We start from the raw sequence: 26,148 nt of genomic DNA, 5'->3' as shown, positions 1-26,148 counted from the left end.
GCTGGCAGGGCCAAGAGGCGCCTGAGCCACAGTCCTCGAAGTTGCCCTTGGCTTCCGACTTTGGGGGGAGCTCCCCGACCATTGCAAGGGAGGGAGGAGACCCCAACAAAGAATCGTCTTGGTGGAAAAGCACCGCATGAGACAATGGACTCGAAAGTCCCGGGCTTCAGCCACGATCGTATGCCACGGCAGGGTGATAAGAATAGAATCAAGCTTGATCTGAAAAGCCAACCACAGCAGTTTCCCATGAAGATCTCCTGCAGGTCCGACGTTTCTTTTTCTCTTGCTTCTTCTTCCTCATCTTCCTCCTCCACTTGTTGCTATACTTAGCAGGAATCAGTGGTCTCGATGGACTCAAAGCTCCTTTGACTCGCTCAAGCTTCATCTACGGCATTGCTTGGGCGGGAGTTACATTCCGCCCAGCCTTTGGAGATCCTCGACCCACATTCCAGATCTTTGTGAGGCGATGGTCTAGGGACAGAGTCCGGATCCCAGGACAGAAGCCACTGCTGCGTCGCAATACGAGATGTTCTCGGAAAAAGGACCCGTCATTATCACGGTCCTTGCGAGGAGGAGAAAAGAATTTGCATAGATGGGACTGGCTCAGGTTCGTGGTGGAGAGGGGCAATGAGGGGAAAGGAGGAGGAAAGGCTTCAGCACAGACAGAGAACCCGCTCAATGACCTGAGTCAGTCAACGATGGGGGGCCATGGATGAGCAGACGACTAGGGTCATGACGCCTACACTTCAAAAGGCCCGAGGGAGAGAGCCAGACGGCGACAGGAGCAGAAGGGGACTTTGACGGTCACCGACCCACCGACGTAACGCTGATACGCGTGAGGTTGCTCCTGAGCGGCTCGGCAAGTTCCTTGTGTATGCCACCATAGGAGCGCTGTCCAACTCAGGGATTTGCAGATATCGTGGAAGTAACATGCCTCTGAGGCTCTGCGGTGTATCCCCCGCCACGGTGACTTATTCCCAGGCCCTGCTGCTAGCCTAGTGCGGCCCGGAGAGAGAGCTCGCTGCATTCCTCCGGGTGGCTGTCAGGACGGATATCTCTCTGGGGGTGGGCCCTATCTCACCTATCTGGAGAGCTTCAGCGGTCGATCTGGTCGTGCAGATCGATTGATTGGTTTAACAAAGTTGAGGGAGTCTCCTGTCATTCTTCTGACCGTGATAGTGGAGTCTGTCCACTCAGGATCTCACCAACCGGGCGATTCACGAACTTCGACATTCCTGGTCCTTCTGGGCCGGCGCTCTGGAATGTGTGCAGAAAGCCCAAGGCTGGGGATAGTCTGCAGGACCTTCAAATACTCGCCTCGAGCTGTTTGTTTGCTTTGCCCTTTTTGCATACTCAGCAGTGTTTTCATCAATTGACAAGAAGCCAAACAACCTCAACCATCCAAACGCCTGGTTTGCACTTGTCCAATCTATTTGCACCCTTTGCACTCTTTGGAATCAGCCAGCGACTGCCCGCCTCTGCACAGAAGTACTCGATTCGAGTCTTATCGGACAGGCCGGTCGATCTCCGGGGATCTCCGCTTGGACTGGATTTGCGCCCTCTTACCGTGGCCGACTCGTCACTGCATAGTTCGTCCCATTGAAATCAGCGTGAGCCTCATTGGTTGCCAGTTTCTCGCATCCTCCTCTTGCGTGGTTGCCAATCATCCGTCGCTCTCGACCACTCCTCTCAACTTGTACTTGCGGCCGCAAACGGAAGTTCCCAAGCCGCAAAGATGTTCGCCCAACCGTTCGACCACTCGTTCAATGACATTTTCCACCAATACGTCAATCTGGACACCTCTGCACCCGATTGTAAAGATCCCGTGCTTACCAGCAGTTGGGACCAATTTTTCCCGCTCGATGCTCTGTCGAGCGACTGTGGCGATCTCTCCCCCACTGTCTCCACTTCGAAGCGCCATCCTCCATCACCGCAACCTTGGCCTCAAGACTGGTCCCTGCAGGACGACAGCTGTATTGCGGATCAATTTGCTTTTTCAGACACCATTCAACCCTCTGCCATTTCTGAACAAGCTTCAACGACAACTTACGAGACCCCAGCCCGGCCGACACTAGCTCACCGTGCCACCATTGCTGTCTCTCCATCGACCCCTCCAGTGACTCCTCAGCGCAAAGCGACAAAGAGCGCGCTCCTTACACCCAAGTCCATTCGCCATCGGAACCCGAATGAGCGTCGAGCCTTGCTGCGCAAGCAAAGTTTCTCTCCCAGCTTGATGCAATCAACCATCTCCAAGGGAAGAATGTCTTACCCTGAGGCTTGGGCCCAACGGATTCAGAACTTCACTCTCACCGGCTCGGATGACCGTCTGCCTCTGTCTCCCCCTCCTTCCGATGTGCTCTTGCAGCAGGGACATCTCGGGGACAACGCGTCGGTACAGCATCCACGAACCTCCGCAGAGATGGCCGCGCAGTATGATGCCCACCTCTTTCAGCCATCACCCACAATTCCTATGCCATCTCCTTCTGCCGAGGCCCTCGCTCGTCACTCGCAACAGTATATGAACCACTCGGGCTCGTCGGCCTTGACCAACTCCAGTCCTTCGTCTGTAGACGACATCTTCTCCACCTCCCACTCCTCTGATCCTCACTCGCTTTCTTCATGCTACTCCGACTCTCTCACTGCGTCTCTGTCGTTTACGCCCGATTTGCAGAGCCAAGAAGCCCAATGGTGGTCTCCCATGCCGGCCCGAGTCTCTCAACAAACGACCAACTACCACCCTGTGGTCTCATCACCGGCGCCCCAGCGCCCTTTGCCCACCACTCACAACCAGCCAGACATGATGCAAGGGGGGCTGATGATCCAAATGGATCCCTCCTTTGATATGTCGACCGAGCCTTCGTTGCTCCCAATGAGCGGCCAGAAATACATGGCCCCCTATTCTGCCACTCCGGCTCACAACATCTCCCGCTCTCCATCCCAGTCTCCTACCAGTGGATCTCCCAAGGATTCCAGCAGCAGCGCCAAAGGCGCCCACAGCCGCAAGCACAGCAGAAAGCTTTCAGGTCAGAGCACAACCACGCCCAAGCCCGTCAAGAGCTCTACTAGTCCTCGTGGGGCAAATAAGTCGGTCAACGTGTCCTTTGTCAACTTCACAGCCCATGATAGCAAGAAGATTCTTACTGGCGTTGCACCCTCAGGGAGCTCCAAGACCAAGGCTCGACGAGAGCAAGAGGCCCGAGAACGTCGTCGCAAGATGAGTGAGGCTGCTCTACGTGCCGTTCGCAATGCTGGCGGAAATGTTGAGGCTTTGGAAGCCGTCTTTTATTGACACCGCCAGTCACTTCATAATATTTGTTTTGTGTTCTTGATTTGTATTACTTCGTGTCCGCTTCAGCCAGCTTATCATTCATTTGGCGTCTTGATATCATTGGGGGACTTGGGGGTCTTATGGGCCGGATTCTGGTGTTTGGTTTGACTGCTTTTCTTCTTTCTTTTTTTTCTGCTATGCTCTGTCTGGAGCCTTGTTTGATACTCCCTCCAAAAGGTTCGATAGATTCTTATTACATAATGTCTAGACACAAATGATACTATACATGTCGCATATCAAGGTCCGCACTCTCATGTAGGCATCGCAAATTTGAAAATCGTTTGATTTCTCTAGGTATGTATCACAGTCCCGCCTTACTCTCAGTTGCGGTCTGCCAAGTAAGACGAATCCGAACCCGGCTCATTGTTACCGTGCAAAAGTGCTCGCAACAACGAGGGCATTAGGTTTTTCAGCGATCTGCCGCTGCCAGCATTCTAGCAATATCCAGATATCCCAGAATATCTATACGGAAGCACGTCTATTCCAAAAATTTCTAGCTCAGCTAGACTATAAAGGCTATTTTTTCACCTCCTTCCTTCTTCCTCCCTTCATCATTCAGATATCAAGATCAAACTCGGCCTTGATATAAAAAGATTTCAATTTTACAGATCTTCTGGTGTGGCTGTCTTGGGCCTTATCAAGGTACGTAAACTATCGATTCAATACCACACACTTCCATTCGATCAAATCACCGTGCACTTTCGCCTTTACATCTCACGCCTTGTCTCTCATCTTACTCTCTTCAATCACATGCAAGAGCTCCCCAGGGCCTTCCCTGCCTAACTTGCTAGCTTGGAAGTTCCTCTCTTCGCTTCGCCTGCTATACACGTGAAGCTAAGGCAAACATACCTGATCGATCACCTGGTTCTCTATGTTTCCACCGCGTTAGCAAACAATCACCTTTCCGGGGCAAACAATTTATCCCTTTCTACAAGTCTCTGGCCCTTCGTTGTTTGTTGACTATCTACGCGCTTCTAGAACCTGAACACAAACGCTAACAGCTGCTGCAGACAAATAAATACCAAGTTCCAGGTCGCTTTCAGCTTTCCTTCTTCAACGCCCTCCTCGAGCTTCTTCGCACTCCAGTCTCAATTGCCTTTACAAGGCTGCGACGTCTCACTTCGGTTTCGACTCTGAGCCTCACGCGCAAGATTCAACGAGGCTCTTTGCATCATTTGCTTCTGTGGCTTCAGCGGCCCCAGTGACGACTTTGGATTCGGTTACGTCAGTTGAAGGTTTTCAATCAGCTTCACCTCTGTCTTCTCAAGCCTTCTCTCAACTCAACTCGACGGATTTGTCGATTCGTCTTCTCGCTTTGTCCGTTGCAATCAATCCCACTTGCCTGAATCGAAGCATCTAGTTCAAGATGTCAGGCGCCAATCGGGGTGGTTCTGGCCGCGGTGGACGGGGAGGTGGAGGTGGCCGTGGATCCGGTGGTGGTCGAGGTGGTGGTCGTGGAGGAGGTGGTGGTGGTGGTGGCCGTCCTGCTGCTGGTAGTGCAGGTGGAGGTGGTCAGTCTGGTCAGTCTGGTCAAAGTGGTCAGTTCGGTCAGTCAGGAGGTACACCACGCCGTGATGACCATGGCAACCGTGGTGGACGTTCTGGTGGTGGTGGTCGTGGTGGTGGTAGTGGTGGTGGCGGTGGTGGTGGCGGTGGTGGTAAAGGCGGCGGCGGCAGTTCTAGTTCGTGGTAAGTGATACACATTCTCATGGGTTCCTTGATGACGTGCAGAAGTCTAATAAACTGAAACAGGAAAATGCTCCAAGGTGAAGCCACGCTGGATGTCAAGTCTTGGGCCTATGAGGATGAATGCATGGGAGAAGCCCCAAAGGAACGGGGCAGGTTGGCTTTGCGGCCTGGCTACGGCAGCATAGGTCGAGAGATTCTACTGCGTGCCAACTATTTCGCCATGTCTATCAAACCTGAGATGAAAATCTATTCTTGGATTGCCAAGATCGAGCCGGCGCCCAGACACAAGCGACAACTTCCTGCAATCTGGGCTAGAATTTTGGCCGTTGGAAGGATTGCTCAGGCGGCCCCTGCTACCGACTATGCGAATGAGTTGGTGACCATCAGGGATATTGCACCTGCAGGTCCGTTGAACATCCACATCCAGGACGGGAACAGCGAGGCAGAATTCAGCGTGACTCTGCAGAGTAACGGCATAATCAACATGGACAGTTTCGTAGAGGATCTTCGCGAACCAGCGGGGCGCTCCTTTGTCGAAAATGAGGCCATCGTTGTTCGACTTCTCAACATCATGATGGCTACCAACCCAGCCACGGACTCGGGCATCGTCACCCTGGGAAAGGGGAACAACAACCGCTTCTACTGGGTCGATGATCGTCAAGAATCGGTTGATCTGACGGCGGGCTTGATTTGTCTTCGTGGGTACTATGCGAGTGTGCGACTCGGTGCCGGCCGTATCTACCTCAATTTGAGCGTCAATCACAGTGCCTTCTATCGTCCCGGTCCACTGTGGGAATTGTGCTTGGCCTTTTCCAGTCATCACGGGCAAGACCGTCACCTTTTCCACCGGTATCTGAAAATGCTGCAAGTCGAGTGCAGCCATCTCACTGACAAGACGCCAAATGGGGCGGTCCCTCGGCGAAAAACGATCTGGGGCCTTGCAGAACCCGGTGACGGAGCCAAGGAAGCTCATCCACCGAGAATCAAGCAGCTTGGGTCGTGCCCTAATAATGTGCAATTTTACCATAACACTCACAAAAGATACATGTCGGTTGAGGAATATTTCAGACTAGGTACGTTTCCAGGTTTAGAGCTTCTTGTGCCCAGCGGCGTTGAATGCATACTAATCAACCTTTTACAGAATACCGTATGGAACTCAAGCATGGCGACAAGCCCGTGGTGAACGTCGGCAACAAGCAAAAGCCTGTTTATCTGCCAATGGATGTCCTCACTGTCCCCCCTGGTCGAGTTTTCCGGGGAGAGTTGAGCAGCGCGCAACGGCAGAACATCATCAAGTTCAGCTGTCGGAAACCCCCCGAGAATTATGACTCGATCATCGGGGACGGACTGGAAATCACCGGAGTCACCGATAGACGGACTGTGCCATTCGAATTCCAGGTCGGTTCCAAAATGGCGGTCGTGGCAGCTCGGGTTTTGCCCGCGCCAGTCTTGAAATATCGTTCTGGCAGGGACACGCCCAAGGGCGGCTCTTGGAATTTGATCAGGAAGCAATTCTCTCGGTACATTTCTGTCAATGGGTACGCGGCCGTGGTGTTCCATAAAGAGTCGCGTCAAGACCAGAGCCTGGCGAACTGTTTCATGGCCTTTCAGGACAAGATGAATGAGCTCGGAATGGATATGAAGGGCGTGATCTTGCCCCCTCTATTCATCAACCTGAAAAAGGAGCCCTTGACGCAAATCAACCAAGTCAATGAGATGTTTGACATGCTGAAGAAGCGACGGATCACCTTTGCTGTCATTCTCATGCCTTCGGGTGTCGAGAGGGTCTTTGACTACATCAAATGGCGCAGCGAGACCGTTGAGGGCATCTCCACTCATTGCTGCATGACCACCAAGTTCCAAAAGACAGAAGGCAGTGCCCAGTACTACGCCAACAATGCCATGAAGGTCAATCTTCGCCTGGGAGGTGTCAACCAAGTTCTTGAAATGCCAGCCTCTTCCCTGATCGCCTCTGGTAAGACCATGATTGTCGGTCTCGATGTCACTCACCCGTCCGCCACCGACCCCGAAACTTTCCCCAGCATTGCCTCCATTGTCGCAAGCACCAATCCATTGCTGGGTCAATGGCCTGGCGAGGTCAAGATTCAGGAGGCCCGCGTGGAGGAAGTTCAGCACCTCAAGTCGATGCTGCTTGGACGTCTCCGCCGCTGGAGAACAGACAATGGAAGTCTTCCCGAGAACATTCTGATTTATCGGGACGGCGTCAGTGAAGGGCAATACGAGATGGTAGTGACGAGTGAGCTACAACAGGTTCGGGAGGCCTGTCGGGCTATTTACGGTGCTTCCTCGACCCCCAGGATCTCCATCATTGTCGGAGGAAAGCGCCACAACACTCGATTCTTCGCTACCAAAGCGGGAGATCTGGATCGCACGTCGAACTGTCCCAATGGCACCGTGGTCGATCGTGGCATCACTCGCCCTATCTACTGGGAGTTCTTCCTCCAGGCTCAGGCTCCACTGCAAGGCTCGGCTCGTTCCGCTCGGTATGTGGTCGTCCACGACGAGATCTTCACCAACGCCACGGTTAGAAGGCAACACCTCGGCGGCAGCAGTGCCACAGACGCTGTCCAGGAATTGACCCACAACATCTGCTACATGATGGGTCGCTGCACTCGCTCCATCAGCTACAGCACGCCCGCCTTCCTGTCTGATCGGTTTGCCGATCGTGCTCGCAAGTACGTTCGTGCTTACTACTGGGAGATGGCTGTCCTACGAAACAACCCCCGACCTCCTGCGCCTGGAGACAATGTCACTACACTTGCTCCGACACTTGCAGAGAAGATGGTTTACATTTAAGCCTGTTTTTTATTTCATGATACTCTCTCCTGATTTGACACCTTTCTTGAAATGCTGAGAGGGCTCAGATTTAGTTGGAGGGGCTTCTTTCTCTTTTCGCTTTCATTTCAGTGTTTACCTTGCTAACGGTTTATGATTGGTCCAGCATGAATTGATGATTATTTGTGCTGGTTGATTTTGCTCTTGGTTTGTTTTTTTTTTTTTTTTGCTTTTTTTATGCCTTCTTAGAATAGATCAAGAAACGTTTTGAAAGGCCTTGGTGGCGCCAAAATCTGCTGAATACTTAGTGTTTTTAGGGTAAAGTGAATTCTGTCGCAGTCCAGTTACCTATGTAGTAGGTTGTAGCTGGGAATAGCTGAGGCCCTTGGACGGGTACCGCGGACGACGAACGACCCTAGTACAGCCATTTACCTAGATGATCAGCTCTCCCATCTTGATTCCAAAAGAAATCCATCTACCAGATATTTCTATCCCTCTCATCGACGAACGATCCAGCTCGATCGACGATCGCACTCACGGCACACACACAAAGAGAGAGCGAGAAAGCAAATGATCGGTCAATGTATACCGTCACCGATTATGTCCCCTCTTTTCGACTCCTACGGAACGATCTGATGCAGGGCAAAGATCCTGTAGTTCGAGGGGGCATTGCAAGAAGATCTATAGATATCGAGTATATGCAGGTATAGTCGACTTTCCAGGACCATCGCATAGATATAGATAATACCGCATGCGTTTTCTGCAAGATCGAAGCGATCCTGGGAACCGGACGATATTTTGCAGTAATCGTATAAACGATCCACCAATAAAAGAGGATGAGCTGGCGCTTGGTAAAATGTTGAATCTGTATTGAGAGAAAAGCTCAAGCCTGCATGGAGGTTGGAAGGCAGTGGCAGATCACGAATCTACGAATATAAAAAAAGAGGGGGGGACGGAAAAAAAGAAAGGAAAGAAAAAGACGCACAGGCAAGAAGAACAGATTCATCATCGAGATCACAAGTCTTCTCCTCTCACTTCTCCATTCCACCTCGAGTAAAATAGTCGAATGATCGAGAATAATAAACGAGTCGGGGTCTGTTTCCATGCAAGCCAAATTACCGAGGACCCCCCGTCCCCGTTTTCACCCTGAACATACTCTGCGCGCATCGGGCCTGTGGAGTCTCGGAAGAATGATCGACAGGCCAAGAGAAGCCTCTCCATTTCTGACAGGTATCCGTGAGCCCGGAAATTTTAGGCAGAGCCGTGGGCCCTAGCGTATCTTTGTTCGTCGACTCCCTTTGTGCATGGAGGGAACGGACAATAATTGACGATCGTTTTCTATGTTGAGATCGGTTGCGATTGCGATTGGAAGATCGAATGGGACTGGGTCTTGAGATGAATACCAGATCATAGTAGATGGAGACGTCTTTTGTGTGTTCATGTTATGTGTCTTTTTGTGAGTTTCGAGCAAAGGATCAATGTATCCATGAAATAGTAGAATCTAGGGCTTATCTAGTACCATACCGCCTCTTTTTGGAATTGGTTCACGCGGAATCTGTCGTGATGGTGATGTATAATAATATTGATCGAAATACTCAAGGATTGAGGTTGATTATCTCTAGATTCGACACTAAACTTAAGCACAGTGTTCACCCAATCTAGTACAGACCGGTGAGTATCTTCTCCTTCAATATGCTTGATAGGGCTATTCCTCACAATCAACACTTTCAGATTTCCCACAGATAATCTACCGACTTTCTCTGGACGATACCCTCCCCTCCGGAGACTATCCCAGTGGATCCCCCCAAGTCGACGAGTACAGTACAACCCATCTGGTGCGGATGCAGGTGCCGGTGTAGGTGCAGGTACGGATGGGTGGCGGACGCCGTTGAGCAAGACACATCACAAACAAGGGTGGATGCGGCCACGGACGCAGTTTGAACGAGTGCGAGGGCGATCGAAAAAGGCAGCGATGATTCGAGTGAGAATGACATGTCACATTACTGCTAATCCAGTAGTGAAATTCTTCGGACTTCTACGATTTGCTACTGTGTGTGATTCATACCCATACGGTAAGTAATTGAAGACGGGAAGGAGGTTGGGAAGATGTAGAGGTTGGCGGATTCACGGATTCACCAGATCCTGATTTTACATCGACTTTGAAAAGAAACTAGTCAGGGTCCAGACAGACGGAGCTTGGCCTTTCTTGACGTGCAGGTGAGACCAAGGATACAATCGAGATATTCTCCTACTGAGAACTTGTTTTTTTTTTTCATCAATTGCCACATCGACTGCATGTGAGTCTGGGTAGAGAGCCTTTCCCTCCAGTCTTCAGTGGCAGCGGAACGTCCCGCAGCGTCTTTGGTAAGGTTGGACTCGCGAATCATGAAACCTCGGGCTCGTTTTCAATCGTCACGGAACATGAGTCGTGACATGGGAATTGGACCACGGGTGGAAATCGAATAGTGAGTCGGTTTAAAGTGAATCATGGAGGTCTGGTATGGTACTATCAAACAAAATGAAGCACCAGTATATGCATTGGGAAACCACCTAGATAGTCATGGCATATAAACGACTTTAATCTTCGGACTTCACTAGGTAGTCCCTAGCGTCCATCACCTCGGGTAGGTGGTCGATATGTATTCATATTCTCGGGTATAGTAGGTGGTCTTGTCTCAACCGAGATGAGCGATAGATTATCAGTGTCGAGTCGACACTGTCGACTACTCATACTGATGGGACCGGGTTACTGTTCTGCCCCGGAAGAATAATCATAATCAAATCTCCATCCGGATCTTCATTGTGGTGCATACTCATGATCACCGAGCCCCCCACACCCGTGGACCCGGTCGGCAGGCACAAACCTTTCAAAATCGAAGAGGCGACTGGAGGACTGGCGGGTCGGATCCGCCAACATGCGCACCGCCACATCATCACACAGCCACATGCCGAGTGAAGACTGCCACTCTTATGGAGAATCGGACCTCTCTACCCACCTGTAGCTACCACGTGGTGTGGTCTGGTTGAAAAAGGTACAGTATAATCCATCCAGTGATCTCCACCGTTCCGCCACGAGAGTCGCCAGCAGTCAAAGGCAAAACTATAGTTCCATCCCAGCAGGTTTTATTATCTATTTCGAATTTTTTGGGGGGGGAGGAGCAATGCATTGAGAGTCCAGTCTCGATTTTACAATATGGTATACTTCTCTTCTTCCGGCTCACCGTACCGCACTCTGTTCGTTGCCGACGAGAGTACGAGGGATCTAAGATAGGCGGGGAACTAGTCTGTGAGCGCGACAGTTGCATCTCCAATCATTCGATTTCCTACCAAAAAGAGACTTCAAAGGAACTTTGTGCCAGGCGGGACTTGTACTTGCTCGGTGGGAGGCGGTTATCGCGGAGTCGCCGATGGAGGCGACCGTGCCAAAGAGAAAAAGAAAAGAAAAGAAAAACACAAAGGGTGAGATCCACTGGCTCGTTACTCGTGACGGGAACCGCATCAATATGGGGGGGGGTGTACAAATGTACAGTAGTACTGTATTTTATTACTAGTCTGCTACGGTGATGGAGAGGGAGGTGTCCACTGGGAAATGCGGAAGAGGGTAGAAAGGGCCGAGTAGAGGGTCCAGAATGGGAGGGAAAACAAGAGATGGAGTAAGTCTTTGGCGGTGATGCGTGCCGGGGCAAAGGTCGCGATCGGGATATTGAAGCGTGTTGATTACCTGTGGATGCGGGAGTTACAGGGACAGCATCGGTGTATGAGGGTCGAACTGGGTGATAGTACTGAACTGTAGATTGTGAATGTACATGGTGACGTGATGTGCCGACTGGTTCGACTAGAATCTTATTTTTTGGGGGGTTGTTTTCAATATGATTCTCGTCTAGATATACAGTATGCCGTTCTGAAAGTGCTCCTTGGACCTTCTCTTCTCTCATACCGAGGCAAGCAACAAGAGACTGAGGAGGAGGGGCTGGAGAGATGCCCACTCCGCTCAGCTGGGCGAGTCAGTCGAGGCCAGGCCGCGCCGTCAGCCTTACACGTCCGGCCTGCCCGAGGTGCAGACACAAGCAATCTTTTGTAAGACCCAGTCGGCTTACAGACCTCGTGGCAATGCCAAAGTAAAAGGTGCCGCGTGCGAGAGTTGGAACGGAGGGGGGAGCGTGCGTGTAGCCGTAGACGGGGGAGTGGACCAGGCCGACGGGCTCCGCCTATGGGATGGATGACAATCACCCAATCTGTTGTTTCTCTTGAGGGGGCTGAGAACCAATTTTTGAGATCAACCTAATTCATCGAACCAGGACTCCACCCGGGGGACTGAAGCAAGCCGATTCAAGGAAAAAAAAATACTGGTGAGACCACGATCGGATGGCATGTGATGGTTCAAAAAATAGGACTTGACCTACAGCCAGTCCGGCAGGGTGATCGATTTCACTCGTGAGGGGATTTTGTTTGAAGGATGGGGAGGGCATTGGAGGGGGGGATGGGCTGGGGATGAGCTGGGGGATTACACGAGGATAGACATGCAGAATGGGCCCCAAAGGTCCGCTCCGACACGAGACGGTGCAGAGGGTCCGGCGCCTCTCGCTGCCAATGCCAAGCGGCCCTGAATGGAAGCAATCGAAGTATTGTGGAAGCATGCCAACCGAAGCGTTCGCAGGATGACGCTGGGCTCCTAAAAAGAAGGGGGCCATCTCCCAGCCGAGAAGTGCAAAGAGGGCGCCACCAGGCCAGGGGTAGGCATCTTAAAGCTGACGACGCGCGCTGTGGAAAAGCCGATCATCAAAATATGGATCCTGTCATCTGGAAAAAAAAAAGAAATCCATAAAACCAAGACGAGAAATGGAACTTGGTCACCGCGTGGATGATTTTCCACCACATCCGTACGTTGGTATTTCACGATCCAGTATGTAGCAACAATTCCCAGTGTTGAGCGAGCATTTCGAGACGGGACTCTACAGTCAGCCCCAGTCCCTCCCCAAAGCTCCCATTTCCCAATTCCAATCAAAGCAGGCGACTCTCATCAAAAGGTGGCTGCCTCTCAAACGAACAGCGTCCTGTCGTCGACCCCCAGATCTGACCTTCTGTCCGCCCCAAAATAGCTTTCTTATTGGGTCTATCGAGGCTGCGTCGATCCAGCCTCTCCAACGTTTCCAGCAGTCATCTGCGAGAGTGGGGCCCGCTTCGCTCGATTGTCAACCTTTTCCGTCTCAGTCGATCGGTTCCTGCTGTTGCCTTTCCAAGACGGTCGCTCCCCCCCCCTGGTTTCTTCATTGCGATAGGCACCCTCGGGCCAGGCTCCACTCTCCAATGGAACCACGGGTGGTGGTGTTCTAAACTTTGGCGCGGTCCCTGAGCAGATGAAACTGAAAAAAGGGGTTGAGCTGCTATTCGACGACGGTCACTTCATGGCTCATGCAACTACCACTCCGATCAAGTCAGACGCTCTCGTTTCGATGGAAAATGGCCCCAAAGATCCATAATTCTGTAAAGTGTTCTGTTTTTCCCGCTCTCTTTCTAGTTTCGGACACTTCTCCTTCCCTGTCTCTGGAGAGTGGATGGTGCGCAGTCCAAAGACAAGAGCGGTGTCCGATCACTGGAGCCGGGGTCTGAGTTTTCAATCAACACGGTTGGGGAATAGTGGACAACTGAATCTCGGTATACTTCAAAGCCAATGTGTCCTCATGCTGTAGCTGAGTGATCCACTCGGCCCCAGGTGGTCAGTGTGGGCGTCAAGAATCCATCGCCATGTGAGGTGCGGACCCGTCGACTCTCGTTTCTGACCAGCAAATACCCGCCCTGAGATTTCCCATTCCCAGTGTTCGATCCTGCCTGCCTCTTGGAGCTGGTCGGTCCAGGATAGCTGGGACGATTCTTTTTGCAAGATGGGGATGGATTTTGGTATGTTTCCTTGCTTGATGGTTCAATGGTTGGCGGTGAAAAATAGTCCGGACGTGGTCAGAACTTCACTAGTCTCGTTGACGAGTGGGGCCCAGTGGCCACCCTCGTGCCAGCTGCACTACATACACCATGCCTCCCCCCCCACTCTCCATCCTTTTTTATTGTCCCTGGATACTTGTTTATGGTGGATTCATGATTTACCTGTCCACTGTACAGCAAGTCCAATTTTCGAGAAGGACCAATCAATCACGGTTCCTGCCTCGGTCTCTGCTTCACGAGTCAGGAGATGGTCATCCCTGCAACATGGAGAGGGGCGATATTCCATCCTTCATCGCGTCCACGACGCGACGCCGTGAGCAGCGATTCTGCCCACGCAAGACTACCGTTTCAGGCGCATCCCGTGTAAGCTTTGGCAAAGCCCACGAGACATTGCACGGCAGACCAGAACGGAGATTTATGTATCTCCTCGACTCCCCACTATTCAGGACTCAAGGACTCACCTTTTCGAGGCTTGACTACTGACGTGGACGTCTGTACAGTAGTAGCCAGAGGCGCAGATCTAGTACTGTACGACTGGATCAGAAGTACCCATTTGACAATATGTGGCTGCGGTAGGACACCACTCAATTCCTGCACCACAGAGGAGCCAGTCAACCGTCAGCGGCGAGATTTGGTGCTTTTGTTTCATGATAGATCATACTATTTGGGGGGGGGGGGGGGGGGACAGGGGATCTTCTGTCCTGCTTGGCTTATCCTTCATCAGAGAGACCTGTCCGGTCCTCGTCCCAGCTCGACCCAACGTAATGAGAGCGCCGGATGGACGAGGATGACTGCAAGGGCGACGTTTCATTTCTCTCCAGGTGCAGTTGTGCGACGTGCATCAGATCGATCATTGATCTCTGAGGAATTGCCATTCTGGTACGGTCGCCAACACCCTGGTAATCGACTCACTCCGCACATTACCCACAGTTCCCACAACATCTTCCGTAATCCTCTGCATGACCTTGCAGCTCCATGATGTGCAATATGACTAGGTATGCATGTACTGTATGCATTGCCGGACTCTTTCCTCGCCCTCTGCAGCTCCCAATCGCGAGTTCGTTCTGGCGGTTGCAACTCGGGGTGGTCAGTTCTTTCGGTACGGTCGCCCGTGGGACCGGACATCACCCCCCTGGCCCCACTGCGGAACCCGCTGCAAGCCCACTCTGTACCTGTAATTACCGTAAACAACGTCTCCCACCCAGCAATCGCTGTCCCATCGAGGTATTGACCATTTCATCTTCACCATCGAAAGGAGAAGAGCACCGAGATCCTGCGCCATGGAGCCCGAACTAAGGAACTGATCGCAATTTCTTCTGGGAGGAAATGATGGTCGAATTATTGTTCGATGATTTATTCCTACCGCTTGTCTTGTCACCTTGTGAAGTCCTCGTCGGCGTTCAGGCAGAGAGGCTCCTTTCCCATTCTCCCAGCTCTCCATTCCTCAGCTTCTCGTTCTTGCGATCGTTCCTCTATCCATCTCTCTTCCTTTTACTTTTTTTTTTCTCCTTCACTCTCCCTCTCTCGCTCTCTGCGTTGCACTTCGATCTGTATCGACCACCTTCTCAACCGGGATATAACCACCACCTGCCAGGTTGCCAATTTACTTTTGCTCCCACCGATTCGGTGATTTGGCCTGATTTTCTGGTGCTGGGATCCTGCGGCGGTCGTGGAGGTCCGAAGGATTATTGACCGGGGATTTGGCATCGTTCGGGTACGTGGATATTGATACTCTTTGCTCTCCCTTATGATGAACCTGCGAGATGAATGATTCTGCATGACGCCCCCCGATTCCCATGCACAATCGGCCAAGGGACGACCAGACCCGGCGGATGGATCTCTCTCGAGAATCTCATGGGCATACACCAACGCACTGATTCATTTTCAAAGCCTCCCCAAATGATCATCCGTACCCGTGCCCCTCCCGTTGTCCCTTTTGATCCGCTCCTTTCATTTTTTTCCCTTTCATTCGCAACCATCACATCGCACGACATCAAAACTAGTGTGCTCGGCTAACCATGCGCTGGGCGGACCCCCTTCTAAAAACAGAATGATTCAGAAATTGTGATTCGACCTGGTCGTGCTTCTGCGACTCCGCCTGCCAAGTCCATTTCGCGGCTTGCTTGAGGGCCTACCAAATCCTCAAATCCCGGTTCACGACGAGAGAAACGGGCTGAACGAAAGAACTCCTGACCAGTGATCGAGGACGAGCACGGTCCATTGTCGACCCGTTCTCCGTCTCTCTTCCTCGCTCTCTCAGGACAAAGGAGGTTCCACATTCCGTGAACCTCGAAAATGCAATCCTACAAAGCATCCGATTTTCTGGACGCCGGGAGTCTGTCTCGCTCCCGCAGTACCAGTTTCTCGAGCGACTCACAACTCCCACGAGTCAACCTCATGTCGCCCCCATCGGTTCGCCCGCCGCCAGCGTTTATATCCTCTTCTGCCGCGTCGGAGATTATCACCTCGGATCAAGAATTCAACACCGCAGACTTTGGCTCGGAAGAGGATGCGACAGGCGCTGGCGCCAACGCGCTTGTGACGCCCGATGCGTTGACCTTACTGAACGCGTTTCTCGACGATCTGCTCTTCACCATTCTCGCTACCTCCAAATCGACACAATTGGCCAGCATTCGGCCCGCGATCGCGGACGTGCTGAAGCCGCGATTGGCCTCAGAAGTGGTTGCGACGGCGGACGAGGAGTTGTACGAGTACATGGGAGGGACGGAAGACGAGCAGGCCGACTACCAAAGCGCCGATGATGCAGACAAAGAATTCGACCTGATCCATGCGTGGAAACTGACCCGCTTGCGCTGTATGGTGTACACCCGACTGGGTGACCTGGAAGAGGAGGATGAAGACGAATTCATTGCCCTGGAACGGTTGCGAGAAAGCAACGGCGTCCCCCGCAGATTCGCGAGTCATGTCGACAATATCAAACCCGCAGCCGCAATCTTCCTCACCTCCATTATTGAGGGGAACGTGCGCTTGTCATTGCCGGTGAAACAGCGCGCTCTCGCTTGTCATCCAAATTAAACGACCGGGCACGCGGTGCCTCGGACGGGGATGCCAATGCCGACGCTCGCACCAGCATCGAGGCTGACCATAATCGCAAACGCATCGAGCGCCTCGTGGTGGAGGATCTGGATATGGAGAAGCTGGCTTTGAATGCCACTCTTGGGCGTTTGTGGCGGACGTGGAGAAAACGCAGACGTAATACGACCCTTTCGCGAACCCGCACCGTGTCGCGTGAATCTTTCGGCCGCCGGGGCCAAACCCCAACCCTGTCTGGAAGCCAGAAGAGCAGCGCTTTCACCGCGGACGAGTCTACAAGCCCGCGTGAGCCCCCGGCCAGAGAACTGGAGATTTCGGCGCCCGTGGACCCAACGACCGTCCCTCTCCCTGTTGACGATGGAGATGTCTACGAGATCGAAGTTCCAGGGTTCTCCTCCGAGGTGGAGGGTGAAGTACAAACTATGCGAGCCGTGCTGGCGCACAAGGTCCGACCGCGAAGCCTCATGGTCATCTCATCCCCCTCTTTGGTGCCTCGATCCCTCGGCTCTATGGATTCGCCTAAGAGCGCTGGAGCGATTGATAATATGAGATTGCGCCAGATCCGCTGCAAGTCACTGCCCAATGCACCGGCACCTCCCCAGCCCCAGCCCCAGCCCGCTGAACACGACGAGACCCCATCAGACCAACCCTCGCCTCGAACTTTGGAGGAAAAGAAATGGCTTGAGACCATGTATGAAGATGATGAATCGGTCGAATTTGTGGACGCTACCGAAGTCCCTCCCGGCACTGCAATCACCACATCACACGAAGGCGCTCTGGAGCAAGTCAACATGCCCTTGGTTGCAAATGATAGGATGTCCGTGCTAGAAGAAGAGGAGGAAGAATCCCACAATCCGAGCGCAGGACGTGTTTCCAATGATTGCGATGATCAGATCGCCGCATCCTTACGCTCCCTGGAGGGTAAGGACCGTGCGACCGACCATGGCGCTCGTCTTCTGGCAACCTCCTTAGAGAATGGGTCTACCGAACAAATGGAAGTGACTGACGGAACAATCGAACATCGTGAACTGGCATCCAAAGTGCATCAACCACGTCAAGTCTCCCGTACAGGAACGCCCTCCACCAACGCGACGCCGATCATTGCAGAGACTAGTGAGGGGGAAATGCATATCACCATTGACCAGGCGGTCGACACGCAAGGGGCTCAAGCCTCTTCCGGCGCCACCATCGAGGCTATCGACTCTCATCGAGGGGCACAGAACTCAGCGCATGAACGTCGCCATTTATATGTCATCTCATCGGATTCTATCGACGTGCCTCCAGACGACGCAACAGCATGGCACCAGTCCCGCGATCTGATCCAGGAGCAATCATCGGGTGCTTCTAGACACGAATCCTATTCCCGCGACTCCGTGATTGATGAGTTGCCGATTGTTCACGAAAACTCCCGTCCGGCATCTGTGGCTGACAGCGAACGCTCGCAACTGTCTGGACGCCACCAAGCGAGTTCGCTTGTGGGCACTTCCAGCGCTCGCACGTCCCCACAGCTCGAGCAGCGTGCAGCTGTGCAGCGCATGCCTCGATCGACGCCCTCCATCACGACCTCTGTCAAGTCGTCGTCGAGCCGATCCGACAGCGTGAGCAGGGTCGCATCTAACTCTCCGACGTCCCATGTGTCCAGCAAGCTGAAGGGGCTCATGATCCGTCCGCAGGGCGATTCGTCATCGCTGCGTCTGCGCAGCTCCTCTGAAACAAGCCGCGCATCGGGCAGCGCTGGCTCTTTAGAGAATGATGCCAGCGACCTTGACAAATTGATCAACAGCGACGAGACTATTCACTTCACCCTTACCCCGAGAAGTGTGCGGGAGATGACGTTCCCGGAACCAAGTCGACATGTCCCCCGCTCCTCTACATCCAAAACCGCCGACCTCGCCGACGTAATTCGAACCACTGGACCAACTCAGGACGATTCACGACCGCGAACCTCCGTCTCCTCTAGGAATGCCTACGAGACAAACTCGTCTGAATCCTCAAAAGCGCTTGACTCTCCCAAACACATTCCAATCGCCTCACGAATGGCTGTCCCGCCCAAATCGCCTGCGCGTGAGATAGCACGTACGGCGAGTAGCCCGACAGTAGTGACTGATTTCGCAGTCCCTCAGTCGGCCGGCCATTCCCCAAGTGCGCGTGCGCGACAGCCACTTTCTTCAGTTCGTCCTCCGTCTGGCTTCTCTAACAAGACCAACAACACGACTCGCTCCAATCCCAATCGACCACGTCTCCAAGCCCGTCCTGCAGAAACTGGAGGCTCGCAGACTTCGGATCTGATCGATTTCATCCGCGAGGGTCCGCCACTACCCGGTGCGCATCGAATTCCCCGTACGGTTGCGCCATTCCGCAACACCATTGACTCCGACGATCTCCACTTCGATCACTCCCAGGAGAAGGACCGGGGCAGCTCTTTCGCTAGTACGCAGGACGACTCCACTCCCAACAAGTCCTTGACTTCTCTGGGTTCCCGAACTGGTCTATTGGAGTCAAACAACCGGGCGAACGATCAAACCAAGGACACGCCTTCAAGCTTCGCGATGCAAGACGATGACCGCCCCGTGCCCGTTCGCAAGCAAAAACGCATCCCCGGTCAGGCCCCTGACCCATACGCTATCGACGACGACGACGATGATGAATACCTGGAAGAGCTACTCAATGAGAAGCCACCCAAGCGCCAAGAGGAAAGTCTCCTCGACTTTCTCCGCAGCGAGCCCCCTCCTGATTATTCGTCGCCGCAGCCCCAGCCACTAAACGATGGCGTCCTGCCATCGAAAGGAAGTGGCATGGGGATGAGATCGCGACTGATGCGAGGCTCCCCGGCTGGCGAAAGAGCCCCATCCTCCAAGATGTCGATCAGCTCGCTTCGTTCACAGATGTCTCTTGGGTCCCAGCAGGGGCAGTCATCAAATTACTCGTACAAAGTTGGCATGGCACGCAATCCCGGTGTCGTCACGTCGCCGACTTCCCGTCAGACAGACACGTCTGCGCTCGCGGATTTCTTCCGGAACACAGGCCCCCCAGAACCACCAGCTGGACGCGACATGCCTGCAAAGGAGAAAGAGACTGGGATTTCTCGCTTCTTCGCCCGTCGCAAGAAGGTTGAGGCGTGAACATTTGGACTTGAGTGGATCATCTTCGATCCGAATCCGGGATCTATTGTCAAATTCTCGCATGATAAACCCAGTCATTTGAGCGTTTTCCTTGTCTAATGATTTATAAACACGTCTACCATTTTGTATGAACCCCCTCATTGCATATTTTCTCTACTGTCTGCCGAGAATTGTTTTTTTTTTCTCTTTCTTGTTATAGAGGTTCACGTGTCGTGCGCGACTCCGAACTTCTCGTTCCTGGTATTCTTTGGAGTTGCACCTGGTCATCCTTGCCTTTAATCTCGCATCATTTGAACATTGCGGCGTGCGGTGCATCTTGCACGGGGAATCGAGAACACTGACCCCATTAGTCAACTCGCTGATGATGTTGTTGTTTTGCAAGTGAAGATCTGGTCATTCAGTGCCTTCAGTCTCGGGGACATATCTTTAATCTTCGTTGGCCTCTTTTGTTTTCTTCCCTTCTCGTTGGATGAAATTTGTTTTTCCCCTTCGCAAGATACCACTTTCAGAGAAACCATGTACCTGTTTTGGAAATTGATCATTCTTCACTTGGATCCTAAATGAGTTGCTATTCTGACATAGAGAGCGATGTTAATGAGTAACTGACTCATGGCTGGCCCAGTCCGTTGAGCTGATCTAAAGCTTAGTCTCGCGATAGCTTATCTGCCCTGGGTGGCAAGATCGCAGCCGGTTATCAATGAGACCGTACTATGTCCCTTCTCTCACACACTCAATTAGTAATGAGACAGACTTATACACCTGTCTTGTACAGGATGTCAATTCCAATCCGAGCTCAAGGATCTCAGTTGATGGCAAGCCAGCTGGTGTACACAATCTGTCGCCAGGGTACCTCCATTTTAGCCCACATCTGTACTTGGAAGTGGTTGTACCTGAGCTCGGAAAATCATTGATCCAGGCCAAGTCGGGTCCCCTTACCAGCTGGCATCAACAGTGTTCCTGTTTACCACCAGACCATCGCGCCAAAAGAAAACCATGGGTTCCTCACCGTTTTCCATGAGGTCGCTTCTCGCTCTTCTTCTCTTGGTGGTGCAATTAACGTCTGCTCTCAAGTTTGACCTCGCCGCTACTTCTGGTAAAACTGAACGATGCATCCGCAACTTTGTCTCTAAGGACCAGTTGGTCGTTGTGACGGCAATTGTCAGCGGTCAGAAGGGAGATGGTCAGCGGGTGAACATGCATGTACGTTGACCTTGACATTTCCCAGAAGCTTGGGCCTAGGGAGCTGCCCAAGAGCAAATGGCATTGATGTCCATGTGTTTAAAAGCGATTGTTTGGAATTGGGAAGCTGACAGATCTTGCGGAAATCCAGATCAAGGATGCCATAGGCAATGATCACGGTCGCCCCAGAGACATTGTCGGTGAGGTGCGCCAGGCCTTTACTGCGCCTGCTGATACTGCTTTCGACGTGTGTCTCGACAACCAGCTCGTTGGTCGCAGTAAGTCACACTCCCGCCTTTGTAGCGAGCCCCTCTACCGTGGCCCACGTACAGGTGCCGCAAAGTGTCCGAGCTATCTGCGTTGCTAACAATGCACCCACTCTTCAGACAATGTTGCCAATCCCTACCGTGAAATCGATCTCGATGTTGAAATTGGCGCCGACGCCCGTGACTGGTCCAGCATCCAAGCGCAAGAGAAGCTCAAGCCGGTGGAAACAGATCTTCGACGTCTCGAGGAGATGGTCGCTGACATCGTCACCGAGATGGATTACCTCCGAGCCCGCGAGCAGCGTCTCCGCGACACCAACGAGAGCACCAACGAGCGAGTGAAGTGGTTCGCGTTCGGCACGATGGGTATGCTGGTCGGTCTGGGAGCTTGGCAGGTTGTGTACCTGCGGGCTTACTTCCGATCCAAGCACCTCATCTAGAGGATATGGATCGAAGAACTCGGTTGAGAAAGCAATTTTCGTGTTCGTTTGTCTGCTCGATTTAGATTGCCCTAAGGGGGGGAGGGGGCGGAACTTCCCATCACGGCCTCACGCGATGTGGCTGCATACTTTGTTCTGGATGAGTCTTGGGCTCTTTCTTTTATTCCTCTAGTTACTTGGTGCGGGTTGTGGATGAGGTTGATGAGGTGCTGCTTGCATTTGGAAAGTGTCTCTCGCCGCTTGGCCGGTTCCAGGGCTCTTCCTTGTCTGTTCACATTTCTGTTCCCATTGTCATGACCTCAATGATATAAAATATACGCTCTGCTTATGCAGGGACTAATTATTCATGCTATCTTCGTTGGAGTGCCTGTATTGAAAGAGTATCCGGTAAAGTCGGTTGCTGAAGCGTTGCTTGAATCCGAAACACTTCAGATGCGAGGATCAAGGCACGAGTAACACCTTCAAACTGGATACACCTGGGTATTTGTGTCCCCTGTTTTGATCTAGTCACAGAGTTGAGGGCAAGTATGGAAGCTGCAGGTGAGCTTGTTTCTCCGTGGATGACATGTGATCAACTAGTCAATAATTTTTCTTTTGTGATCCTGTTATTCCGACGAAAATGTAATATTGATTTTGAAATCATATGCGCAGAATGACGAGTACTCTAAAGCTGCATCGATGAGGTTCCCACAAGTATGAAATAACAGCAGTGTCTGGTCTGAACAACAACATGATGAAGATTGGACCTACAATATCATCCATCCATGGAAGCTGCTGTGTAATCGCCCACGATCCTGTGGTGGAGTCGCTAGAGGCCAGCTCCACAAACACTGCAAACATCGGGGCTCGCAGGCTAGCCTCGGGTCTCTTTTCTCGGCTCCGCCCCCGAGATGATGTCAAATCAGCTTCGGCGATCGAAGAGATCTAATCACATACTACATCTGCGGCCTTTTCTGGAAAAACCAAACCTCAACTTCTCATCTTGCTTCTATATACTCCTGACTCAGAATGTCTGCTCCCAGACTTGTCTCTCGCCTTTTGCGTCCCTCTACAGGGGGATTCAATGCTCGCCACGTTACCGGCCTTCAGCGTTCCTTCGGCACGACCGGACTGCGCTTCAAGGGTCCTGAAGATGCCTACACGGGCAAGCTCGAACACTTCACAGGTGGTCGCCAAGATCAAGGGCCAGCGAAGCCCGAGTTAGAAGTTGGAGAAATGGAGGGTATCACATTCAAGGTTGAGCCTTTGAGAAGAACTAATGAGGATACTTCAACAATGCGAGCCCGGTTACTATGTATGTTGACATTCGCCACAGCCTGCTTACCTCCCGTCCATTTGTCCCCTTTGAAAAGCCATCATTCACTAATTGTCTAACTGCAACAGACCAGAGCCGGAAGCGCGGTATTCTCGAGTCCGACCTTCTTCTCTCAACGTTCGCCAATGTCTATTTAGGCAAAATGTCTCACGCCCAGCTGCAAGAATATGATCGCTTCCTCGATGAGAACGACTGGGATATCTATTACTGGGCGACGCAGGACCATCCCTCCGAGCTCCCTGAGAGCGCAAAGCCGCCCAAGGAAGACACCGTCACGGAGACTTGGATGAACACCGGTGCCAAGAGTGGCGAGTGGGCGCAAACCGTTGGCGCGTTCAAGGCGGCTTACCGACCTGTACCCTCGCGCTGGGCAGACTCGGAGGTCTTGCGCTTGTTGCGCGCGCATGTGCAGGATAAGAGCGCGACGGGCTTTGAATCCGCCAAGAAGAAGAAGCATGAGGCTGGTAGCGGCCTGGGCCGGATGCCTGATGTCCAAGTCTTCACTAATTAAGCTGATGGTGGCCTCGGCTGGGAATCTCGAAGGCCAGTATCTCATTTGTATGATAGAGTTTTGCAAAGGCTCGTATGATTAGCCTATGCTGTATACTTTGGCGCAATAGACCTCTGGGTCTCCTTTAAAATGGACATCTCCACATTGACAATACAATAATGATGGGTCAGGCTTGTTTCAAGATTGGTACGATCATCCAATATTTGTATCGGCTTCGGCCGTTGGGAAAGTTCTCGATGCAACTGTGTCTAGATGGCAACTGATTGTCCACCAAAAAGGCCAAGTGATTGTCAGTTCTTAGCTAACTGGGCATTCCGAGTGTTACATCCGTAGACCTAAAAGTCTGGAGCCGTCACGACTGAGGCGCCCTGTATGATTTCAAATGGTAGATCATGAGAAGGGGTCAAGAACGAAAGGCATGGTACAAAAGTACTTTCAAGATTACTATTTAAGCATCACACGTCAATTGCTTGCCCCCTTCAAAAAGCGTTGGTCATGCTGGTCGATGTATGCCCCGATCTGGGGTCATCCGTCCTTATATCACATGACCTTCGCTTATGTTTAGGGCACGGCGGAACCACACAAGGCGGCAACCAACCGGGTTAGGGCTCGAGCGGGCACGCAGCCAACCTCCTCCCTCCCTCTGCGATTTTATCTCACCAGCGTCAACGACCTACTCCGCCATACCTCTCTCCTTCATCGTCTCACTCCCATCATGGCTGAGCAGCTGGTTCTTCGCGGCACCCTCGAGGGCCACAATGGCTGGGTTACCTCCCTCGCCACCTCTCTGGAGAAGTAAGCGCCGGATCGCTCCAAAAATTTCGCAATGAGAACACATGTCTGACTTGGAAATCGACTTCTAGCCCTAACATGCTGCTGTCGGGCTCTCGCGACAAGACCCTGATCATCTGGAACCTTACCCGCGATGAGCAGGCTTACGGCTACCCCAAGCGCAGCCTGGAGGGCCACTCTCACATCGTCTCCGACTGTGTACGTTGTCCGAATTTTTTTTATGATTCCCCTCCGCGAATTTGTCGACAATCTTCAAAAGACGCCTCTTTGAACGCGGTGGAAAATTGAACGCAAGAATCGTGAATGACGCGGAAGGGGAAAATTGGAGCAATTGGAATCGACATGGCTGACCGCGGGACTTTCTGCTCGCACAGGTGATCTCCTCCGACGGTGCTTACGCTCTGTCTGCCTCCTGGGACAAGTCCCTCCGTCTGTGGGAGCTCGCCACTGGCAACACCACCCGCACTTTCGTCGGCCACACCAACGACGTTCTGTCCGTCTCTTTCTCCGCCGACAACCGTCAGATCGTCTCCGGTTCCCGTGACCGCACCATCAAGCTGTGGAACACCCTCGGTGACTGCAAGTTCACCATCACCGACAAGGGCCACACCGAGTGGGTTTCCTGCGTTCGCTTCAGCCCCAACCCCCAGAACCCCGTCATCGTCTCCGCTGGTTGGGACAAGCTCGTCAAGGTACGCTATTCTTCCGTTTCGCTCCCTCGATCACGGACGTGTTCGCAATATCTCTCTTTCATCTCCGATCCCACATGATGTTTGCATATTCTACGTATTTGCTACTTCAGAGCCCCCGGTGGCTATGAGACAACCAATCACCCAATGCCTGATGGAAATTTTCCGAATTCAACGCCTTTTTGATGGCACTGAATTCATGAATTGACAAGAGAAAGATGGCCTTTTTTGACTTGAAACCCGCTTTCGCTGCTCGTGAGGACTCGCAATCATGCTAACGAACATCCTCTGAGTAATATAGGTCTGGGAGCTCGCTTCCTGCCGCCTGCAGACCGACCACATCGGCCACACCGGTTACATCAACACCGTTACCATCTCCCCCGATGGATCCCTCTGCGCCTCCGGTGGCAAGGACGGTACCACCATGCTGTGGGACCTCAACGAGTCCAAGCACCTCTACTCCCTCCACGCTGGTGACGAGATCCACGCCCTTGTCTTCTCCCCCAACCGCTACTGGCTGTGCGCTGCCACCAGCAGCTCCATCACCATCTTCGACCTCGAGAAGAAGAGCAAGGTTGATGAGCTCAAGCCTGAGTACGTTGAGAAGGGCAAGAAGAGCCGTGACCCCGAGTGTATCTCCCTCGCCTGGTCCGCTGATGGCCAGACTCTGTTCGCTGGTTACACCGACAACAAGATCCGTGCCTGGGGTGTTATGTCGCGGGCGTAAATGGGTTGTTGAATGGTTGTGAGTGAACGCAGAGAAGGGAGGAGGCCTCTTTTTGATCTATCGTCAAGGGAATCAAAAAAAAGTTCAAAACCAGAGCAAGATGGGCATTGATTTGGTTTGGGATGTATGAGCCACGAGCAATGAAGCGCTTTTCACCGATGAGTGAGAAGGTTTTCTGACACGCCTTAGCTTACTTGATTCGCCATTAAAATCGAATGTCTGGAATCTTGTAGGGCGTGTGATGTTCTAATACCACATAAGGCATCAAAATGTTTCCTTTTTTTTTCTTCACTCTGGCCCACG

At 52.4% G+C, this 26,148-nt stretch overlaps 6 protein-coding genes across 6 annotated transcripts; all 6 read left to right on the top strand.

Annotated features, from left to right (window-relative positions):
- Positions 1-1,735: 1,735 nt before the first annotated feature.
- On the top strand, positions 1,736-3,289 carry POX_a01644 (Developmental regulatory protein wetA; the record flags this gene model as incomplete). The annotated part of the gene is made up of 1 exon (XM_050110570.1): positions 1,736-3,289. One exon carries the CDS (start codon positions 1,736-1,738, stop codon positions 3,287-3,289), a length of 1,554 nt encoding a protein of 517 aa, XP_049974338.1.
- Positions 3,290-4,694: 1,405 nt separating this feature from the next.
- On the top strand, positions 4,695-7,834 carry POX_a01643 (uncharacterized protein; the record flags this gene model as incomplete). Its single annotated transcript, XM_050110569.1, has 3 exons — positions 4,695-5,017; positions 5,081-6,090; positions 6,159-7,834. 3 exons carry the CDS (start codon positions 4,695-4,697, stop codon positions 7,832-7,834), a joined length of 3,009 nt encoding a protein of 1,002 aa, XP_049974337.1.
- An 8,211-nt stretch (positions 7,835-16,045) lies between these two features.
- POX_a01642 (uncharacterized protein) lies at positions 16,046-19,926 on the top strand (the record flags this gene model as incomplete). Its single annotated transcript, XM_050110568.1, has 2 exons — positions 16,046-16,670; positions 16,760-19,926. 2 exons carry the CDS (start codon positions 16,046-16,048, stop codon positions 19,924-19,926), a joined length of 3,792 nt encoding a protein of 1,263 aa, XP_049974336.1.
- A 993-nt stretch (positions 19,927-20,919) lies between these two features.
- Positions 20,920-21,811, top strand: POX_a01641 (Endoplasmic reticulum vesicle protein 25; the record flags this gene model as incomplete). Its single annotated transcript, XM_050110567.1, has 3 exons — positions 20,920-21,126; positions 21,257-21,383; positions 21,492-21,811. 3 exons carry the CDS (start codon positions 20,920-20,922, stop codon positions 21,809-21,811), a joined length of 654 nt encoding a protein of 217 aa, XP_049974335.1.
- Positions 21,812-22,819: 1,008 nt separating this feature from the next.
- Positions 22,820-23,637, top strand: POX_a01640 (Succinate dehydrogenase assembly factor 2; the record flags this gene model as incomplete). The annotated part of the gene is made up of 2 exons (XM_050110566.1): positions 22,820-23,105; positions 23,195-23,637. The coding sequence occupies 2 exons, from the start codon at positions 22,820-22,822 to the stop codon at positions 23,635-23,637; spliced, it is 729 nt and encodes a 242-aa protein (XP_049974334.1).
- Positions 23,638-24,132: 495 nt separating this feature from the next.
- Positions 24,133-25,845, top strand: POX_a01639 (Guanine nucleotide-binding protein subunit beta-like protein; the record flags this gene model as incomplete). The annotated part of the gene is made up of 5 exons (XM_050110565.1): positions 24,133-24,144; positions 24,203-24,432; positions 24,501-24,627; positions 24,804-25,121; positions 25,420-25,845. 5 exons carry the CDS (start codon positions 24,133-24,135, stop codon positions 25,843-25,845), a joined length of 1,113 nt encoding a protein of 370 aa, XP_049974333.1.
- Between the last annotated feature and the right edge of the window lie 303 nt (positions 25,846-26,148).

This window comes from Penicillium oxalicum, chromosome I (assembly GCF_001723175.1).
Source record: "Penicillium oxalicum strain HP7-1 chromosome I, whole genome shotgun sequence".
NCBI lineage: Eukaryota > Fungi > Ascomycota > Eurotiomycetes > Eurotiales > Aspergillaceae > Penicillium > Penicillium oxalicum.
Note: the sequence above shows the minus strand (reverse complement) of the source record. Positions and strands in the feature narration are given on the sequence as shown.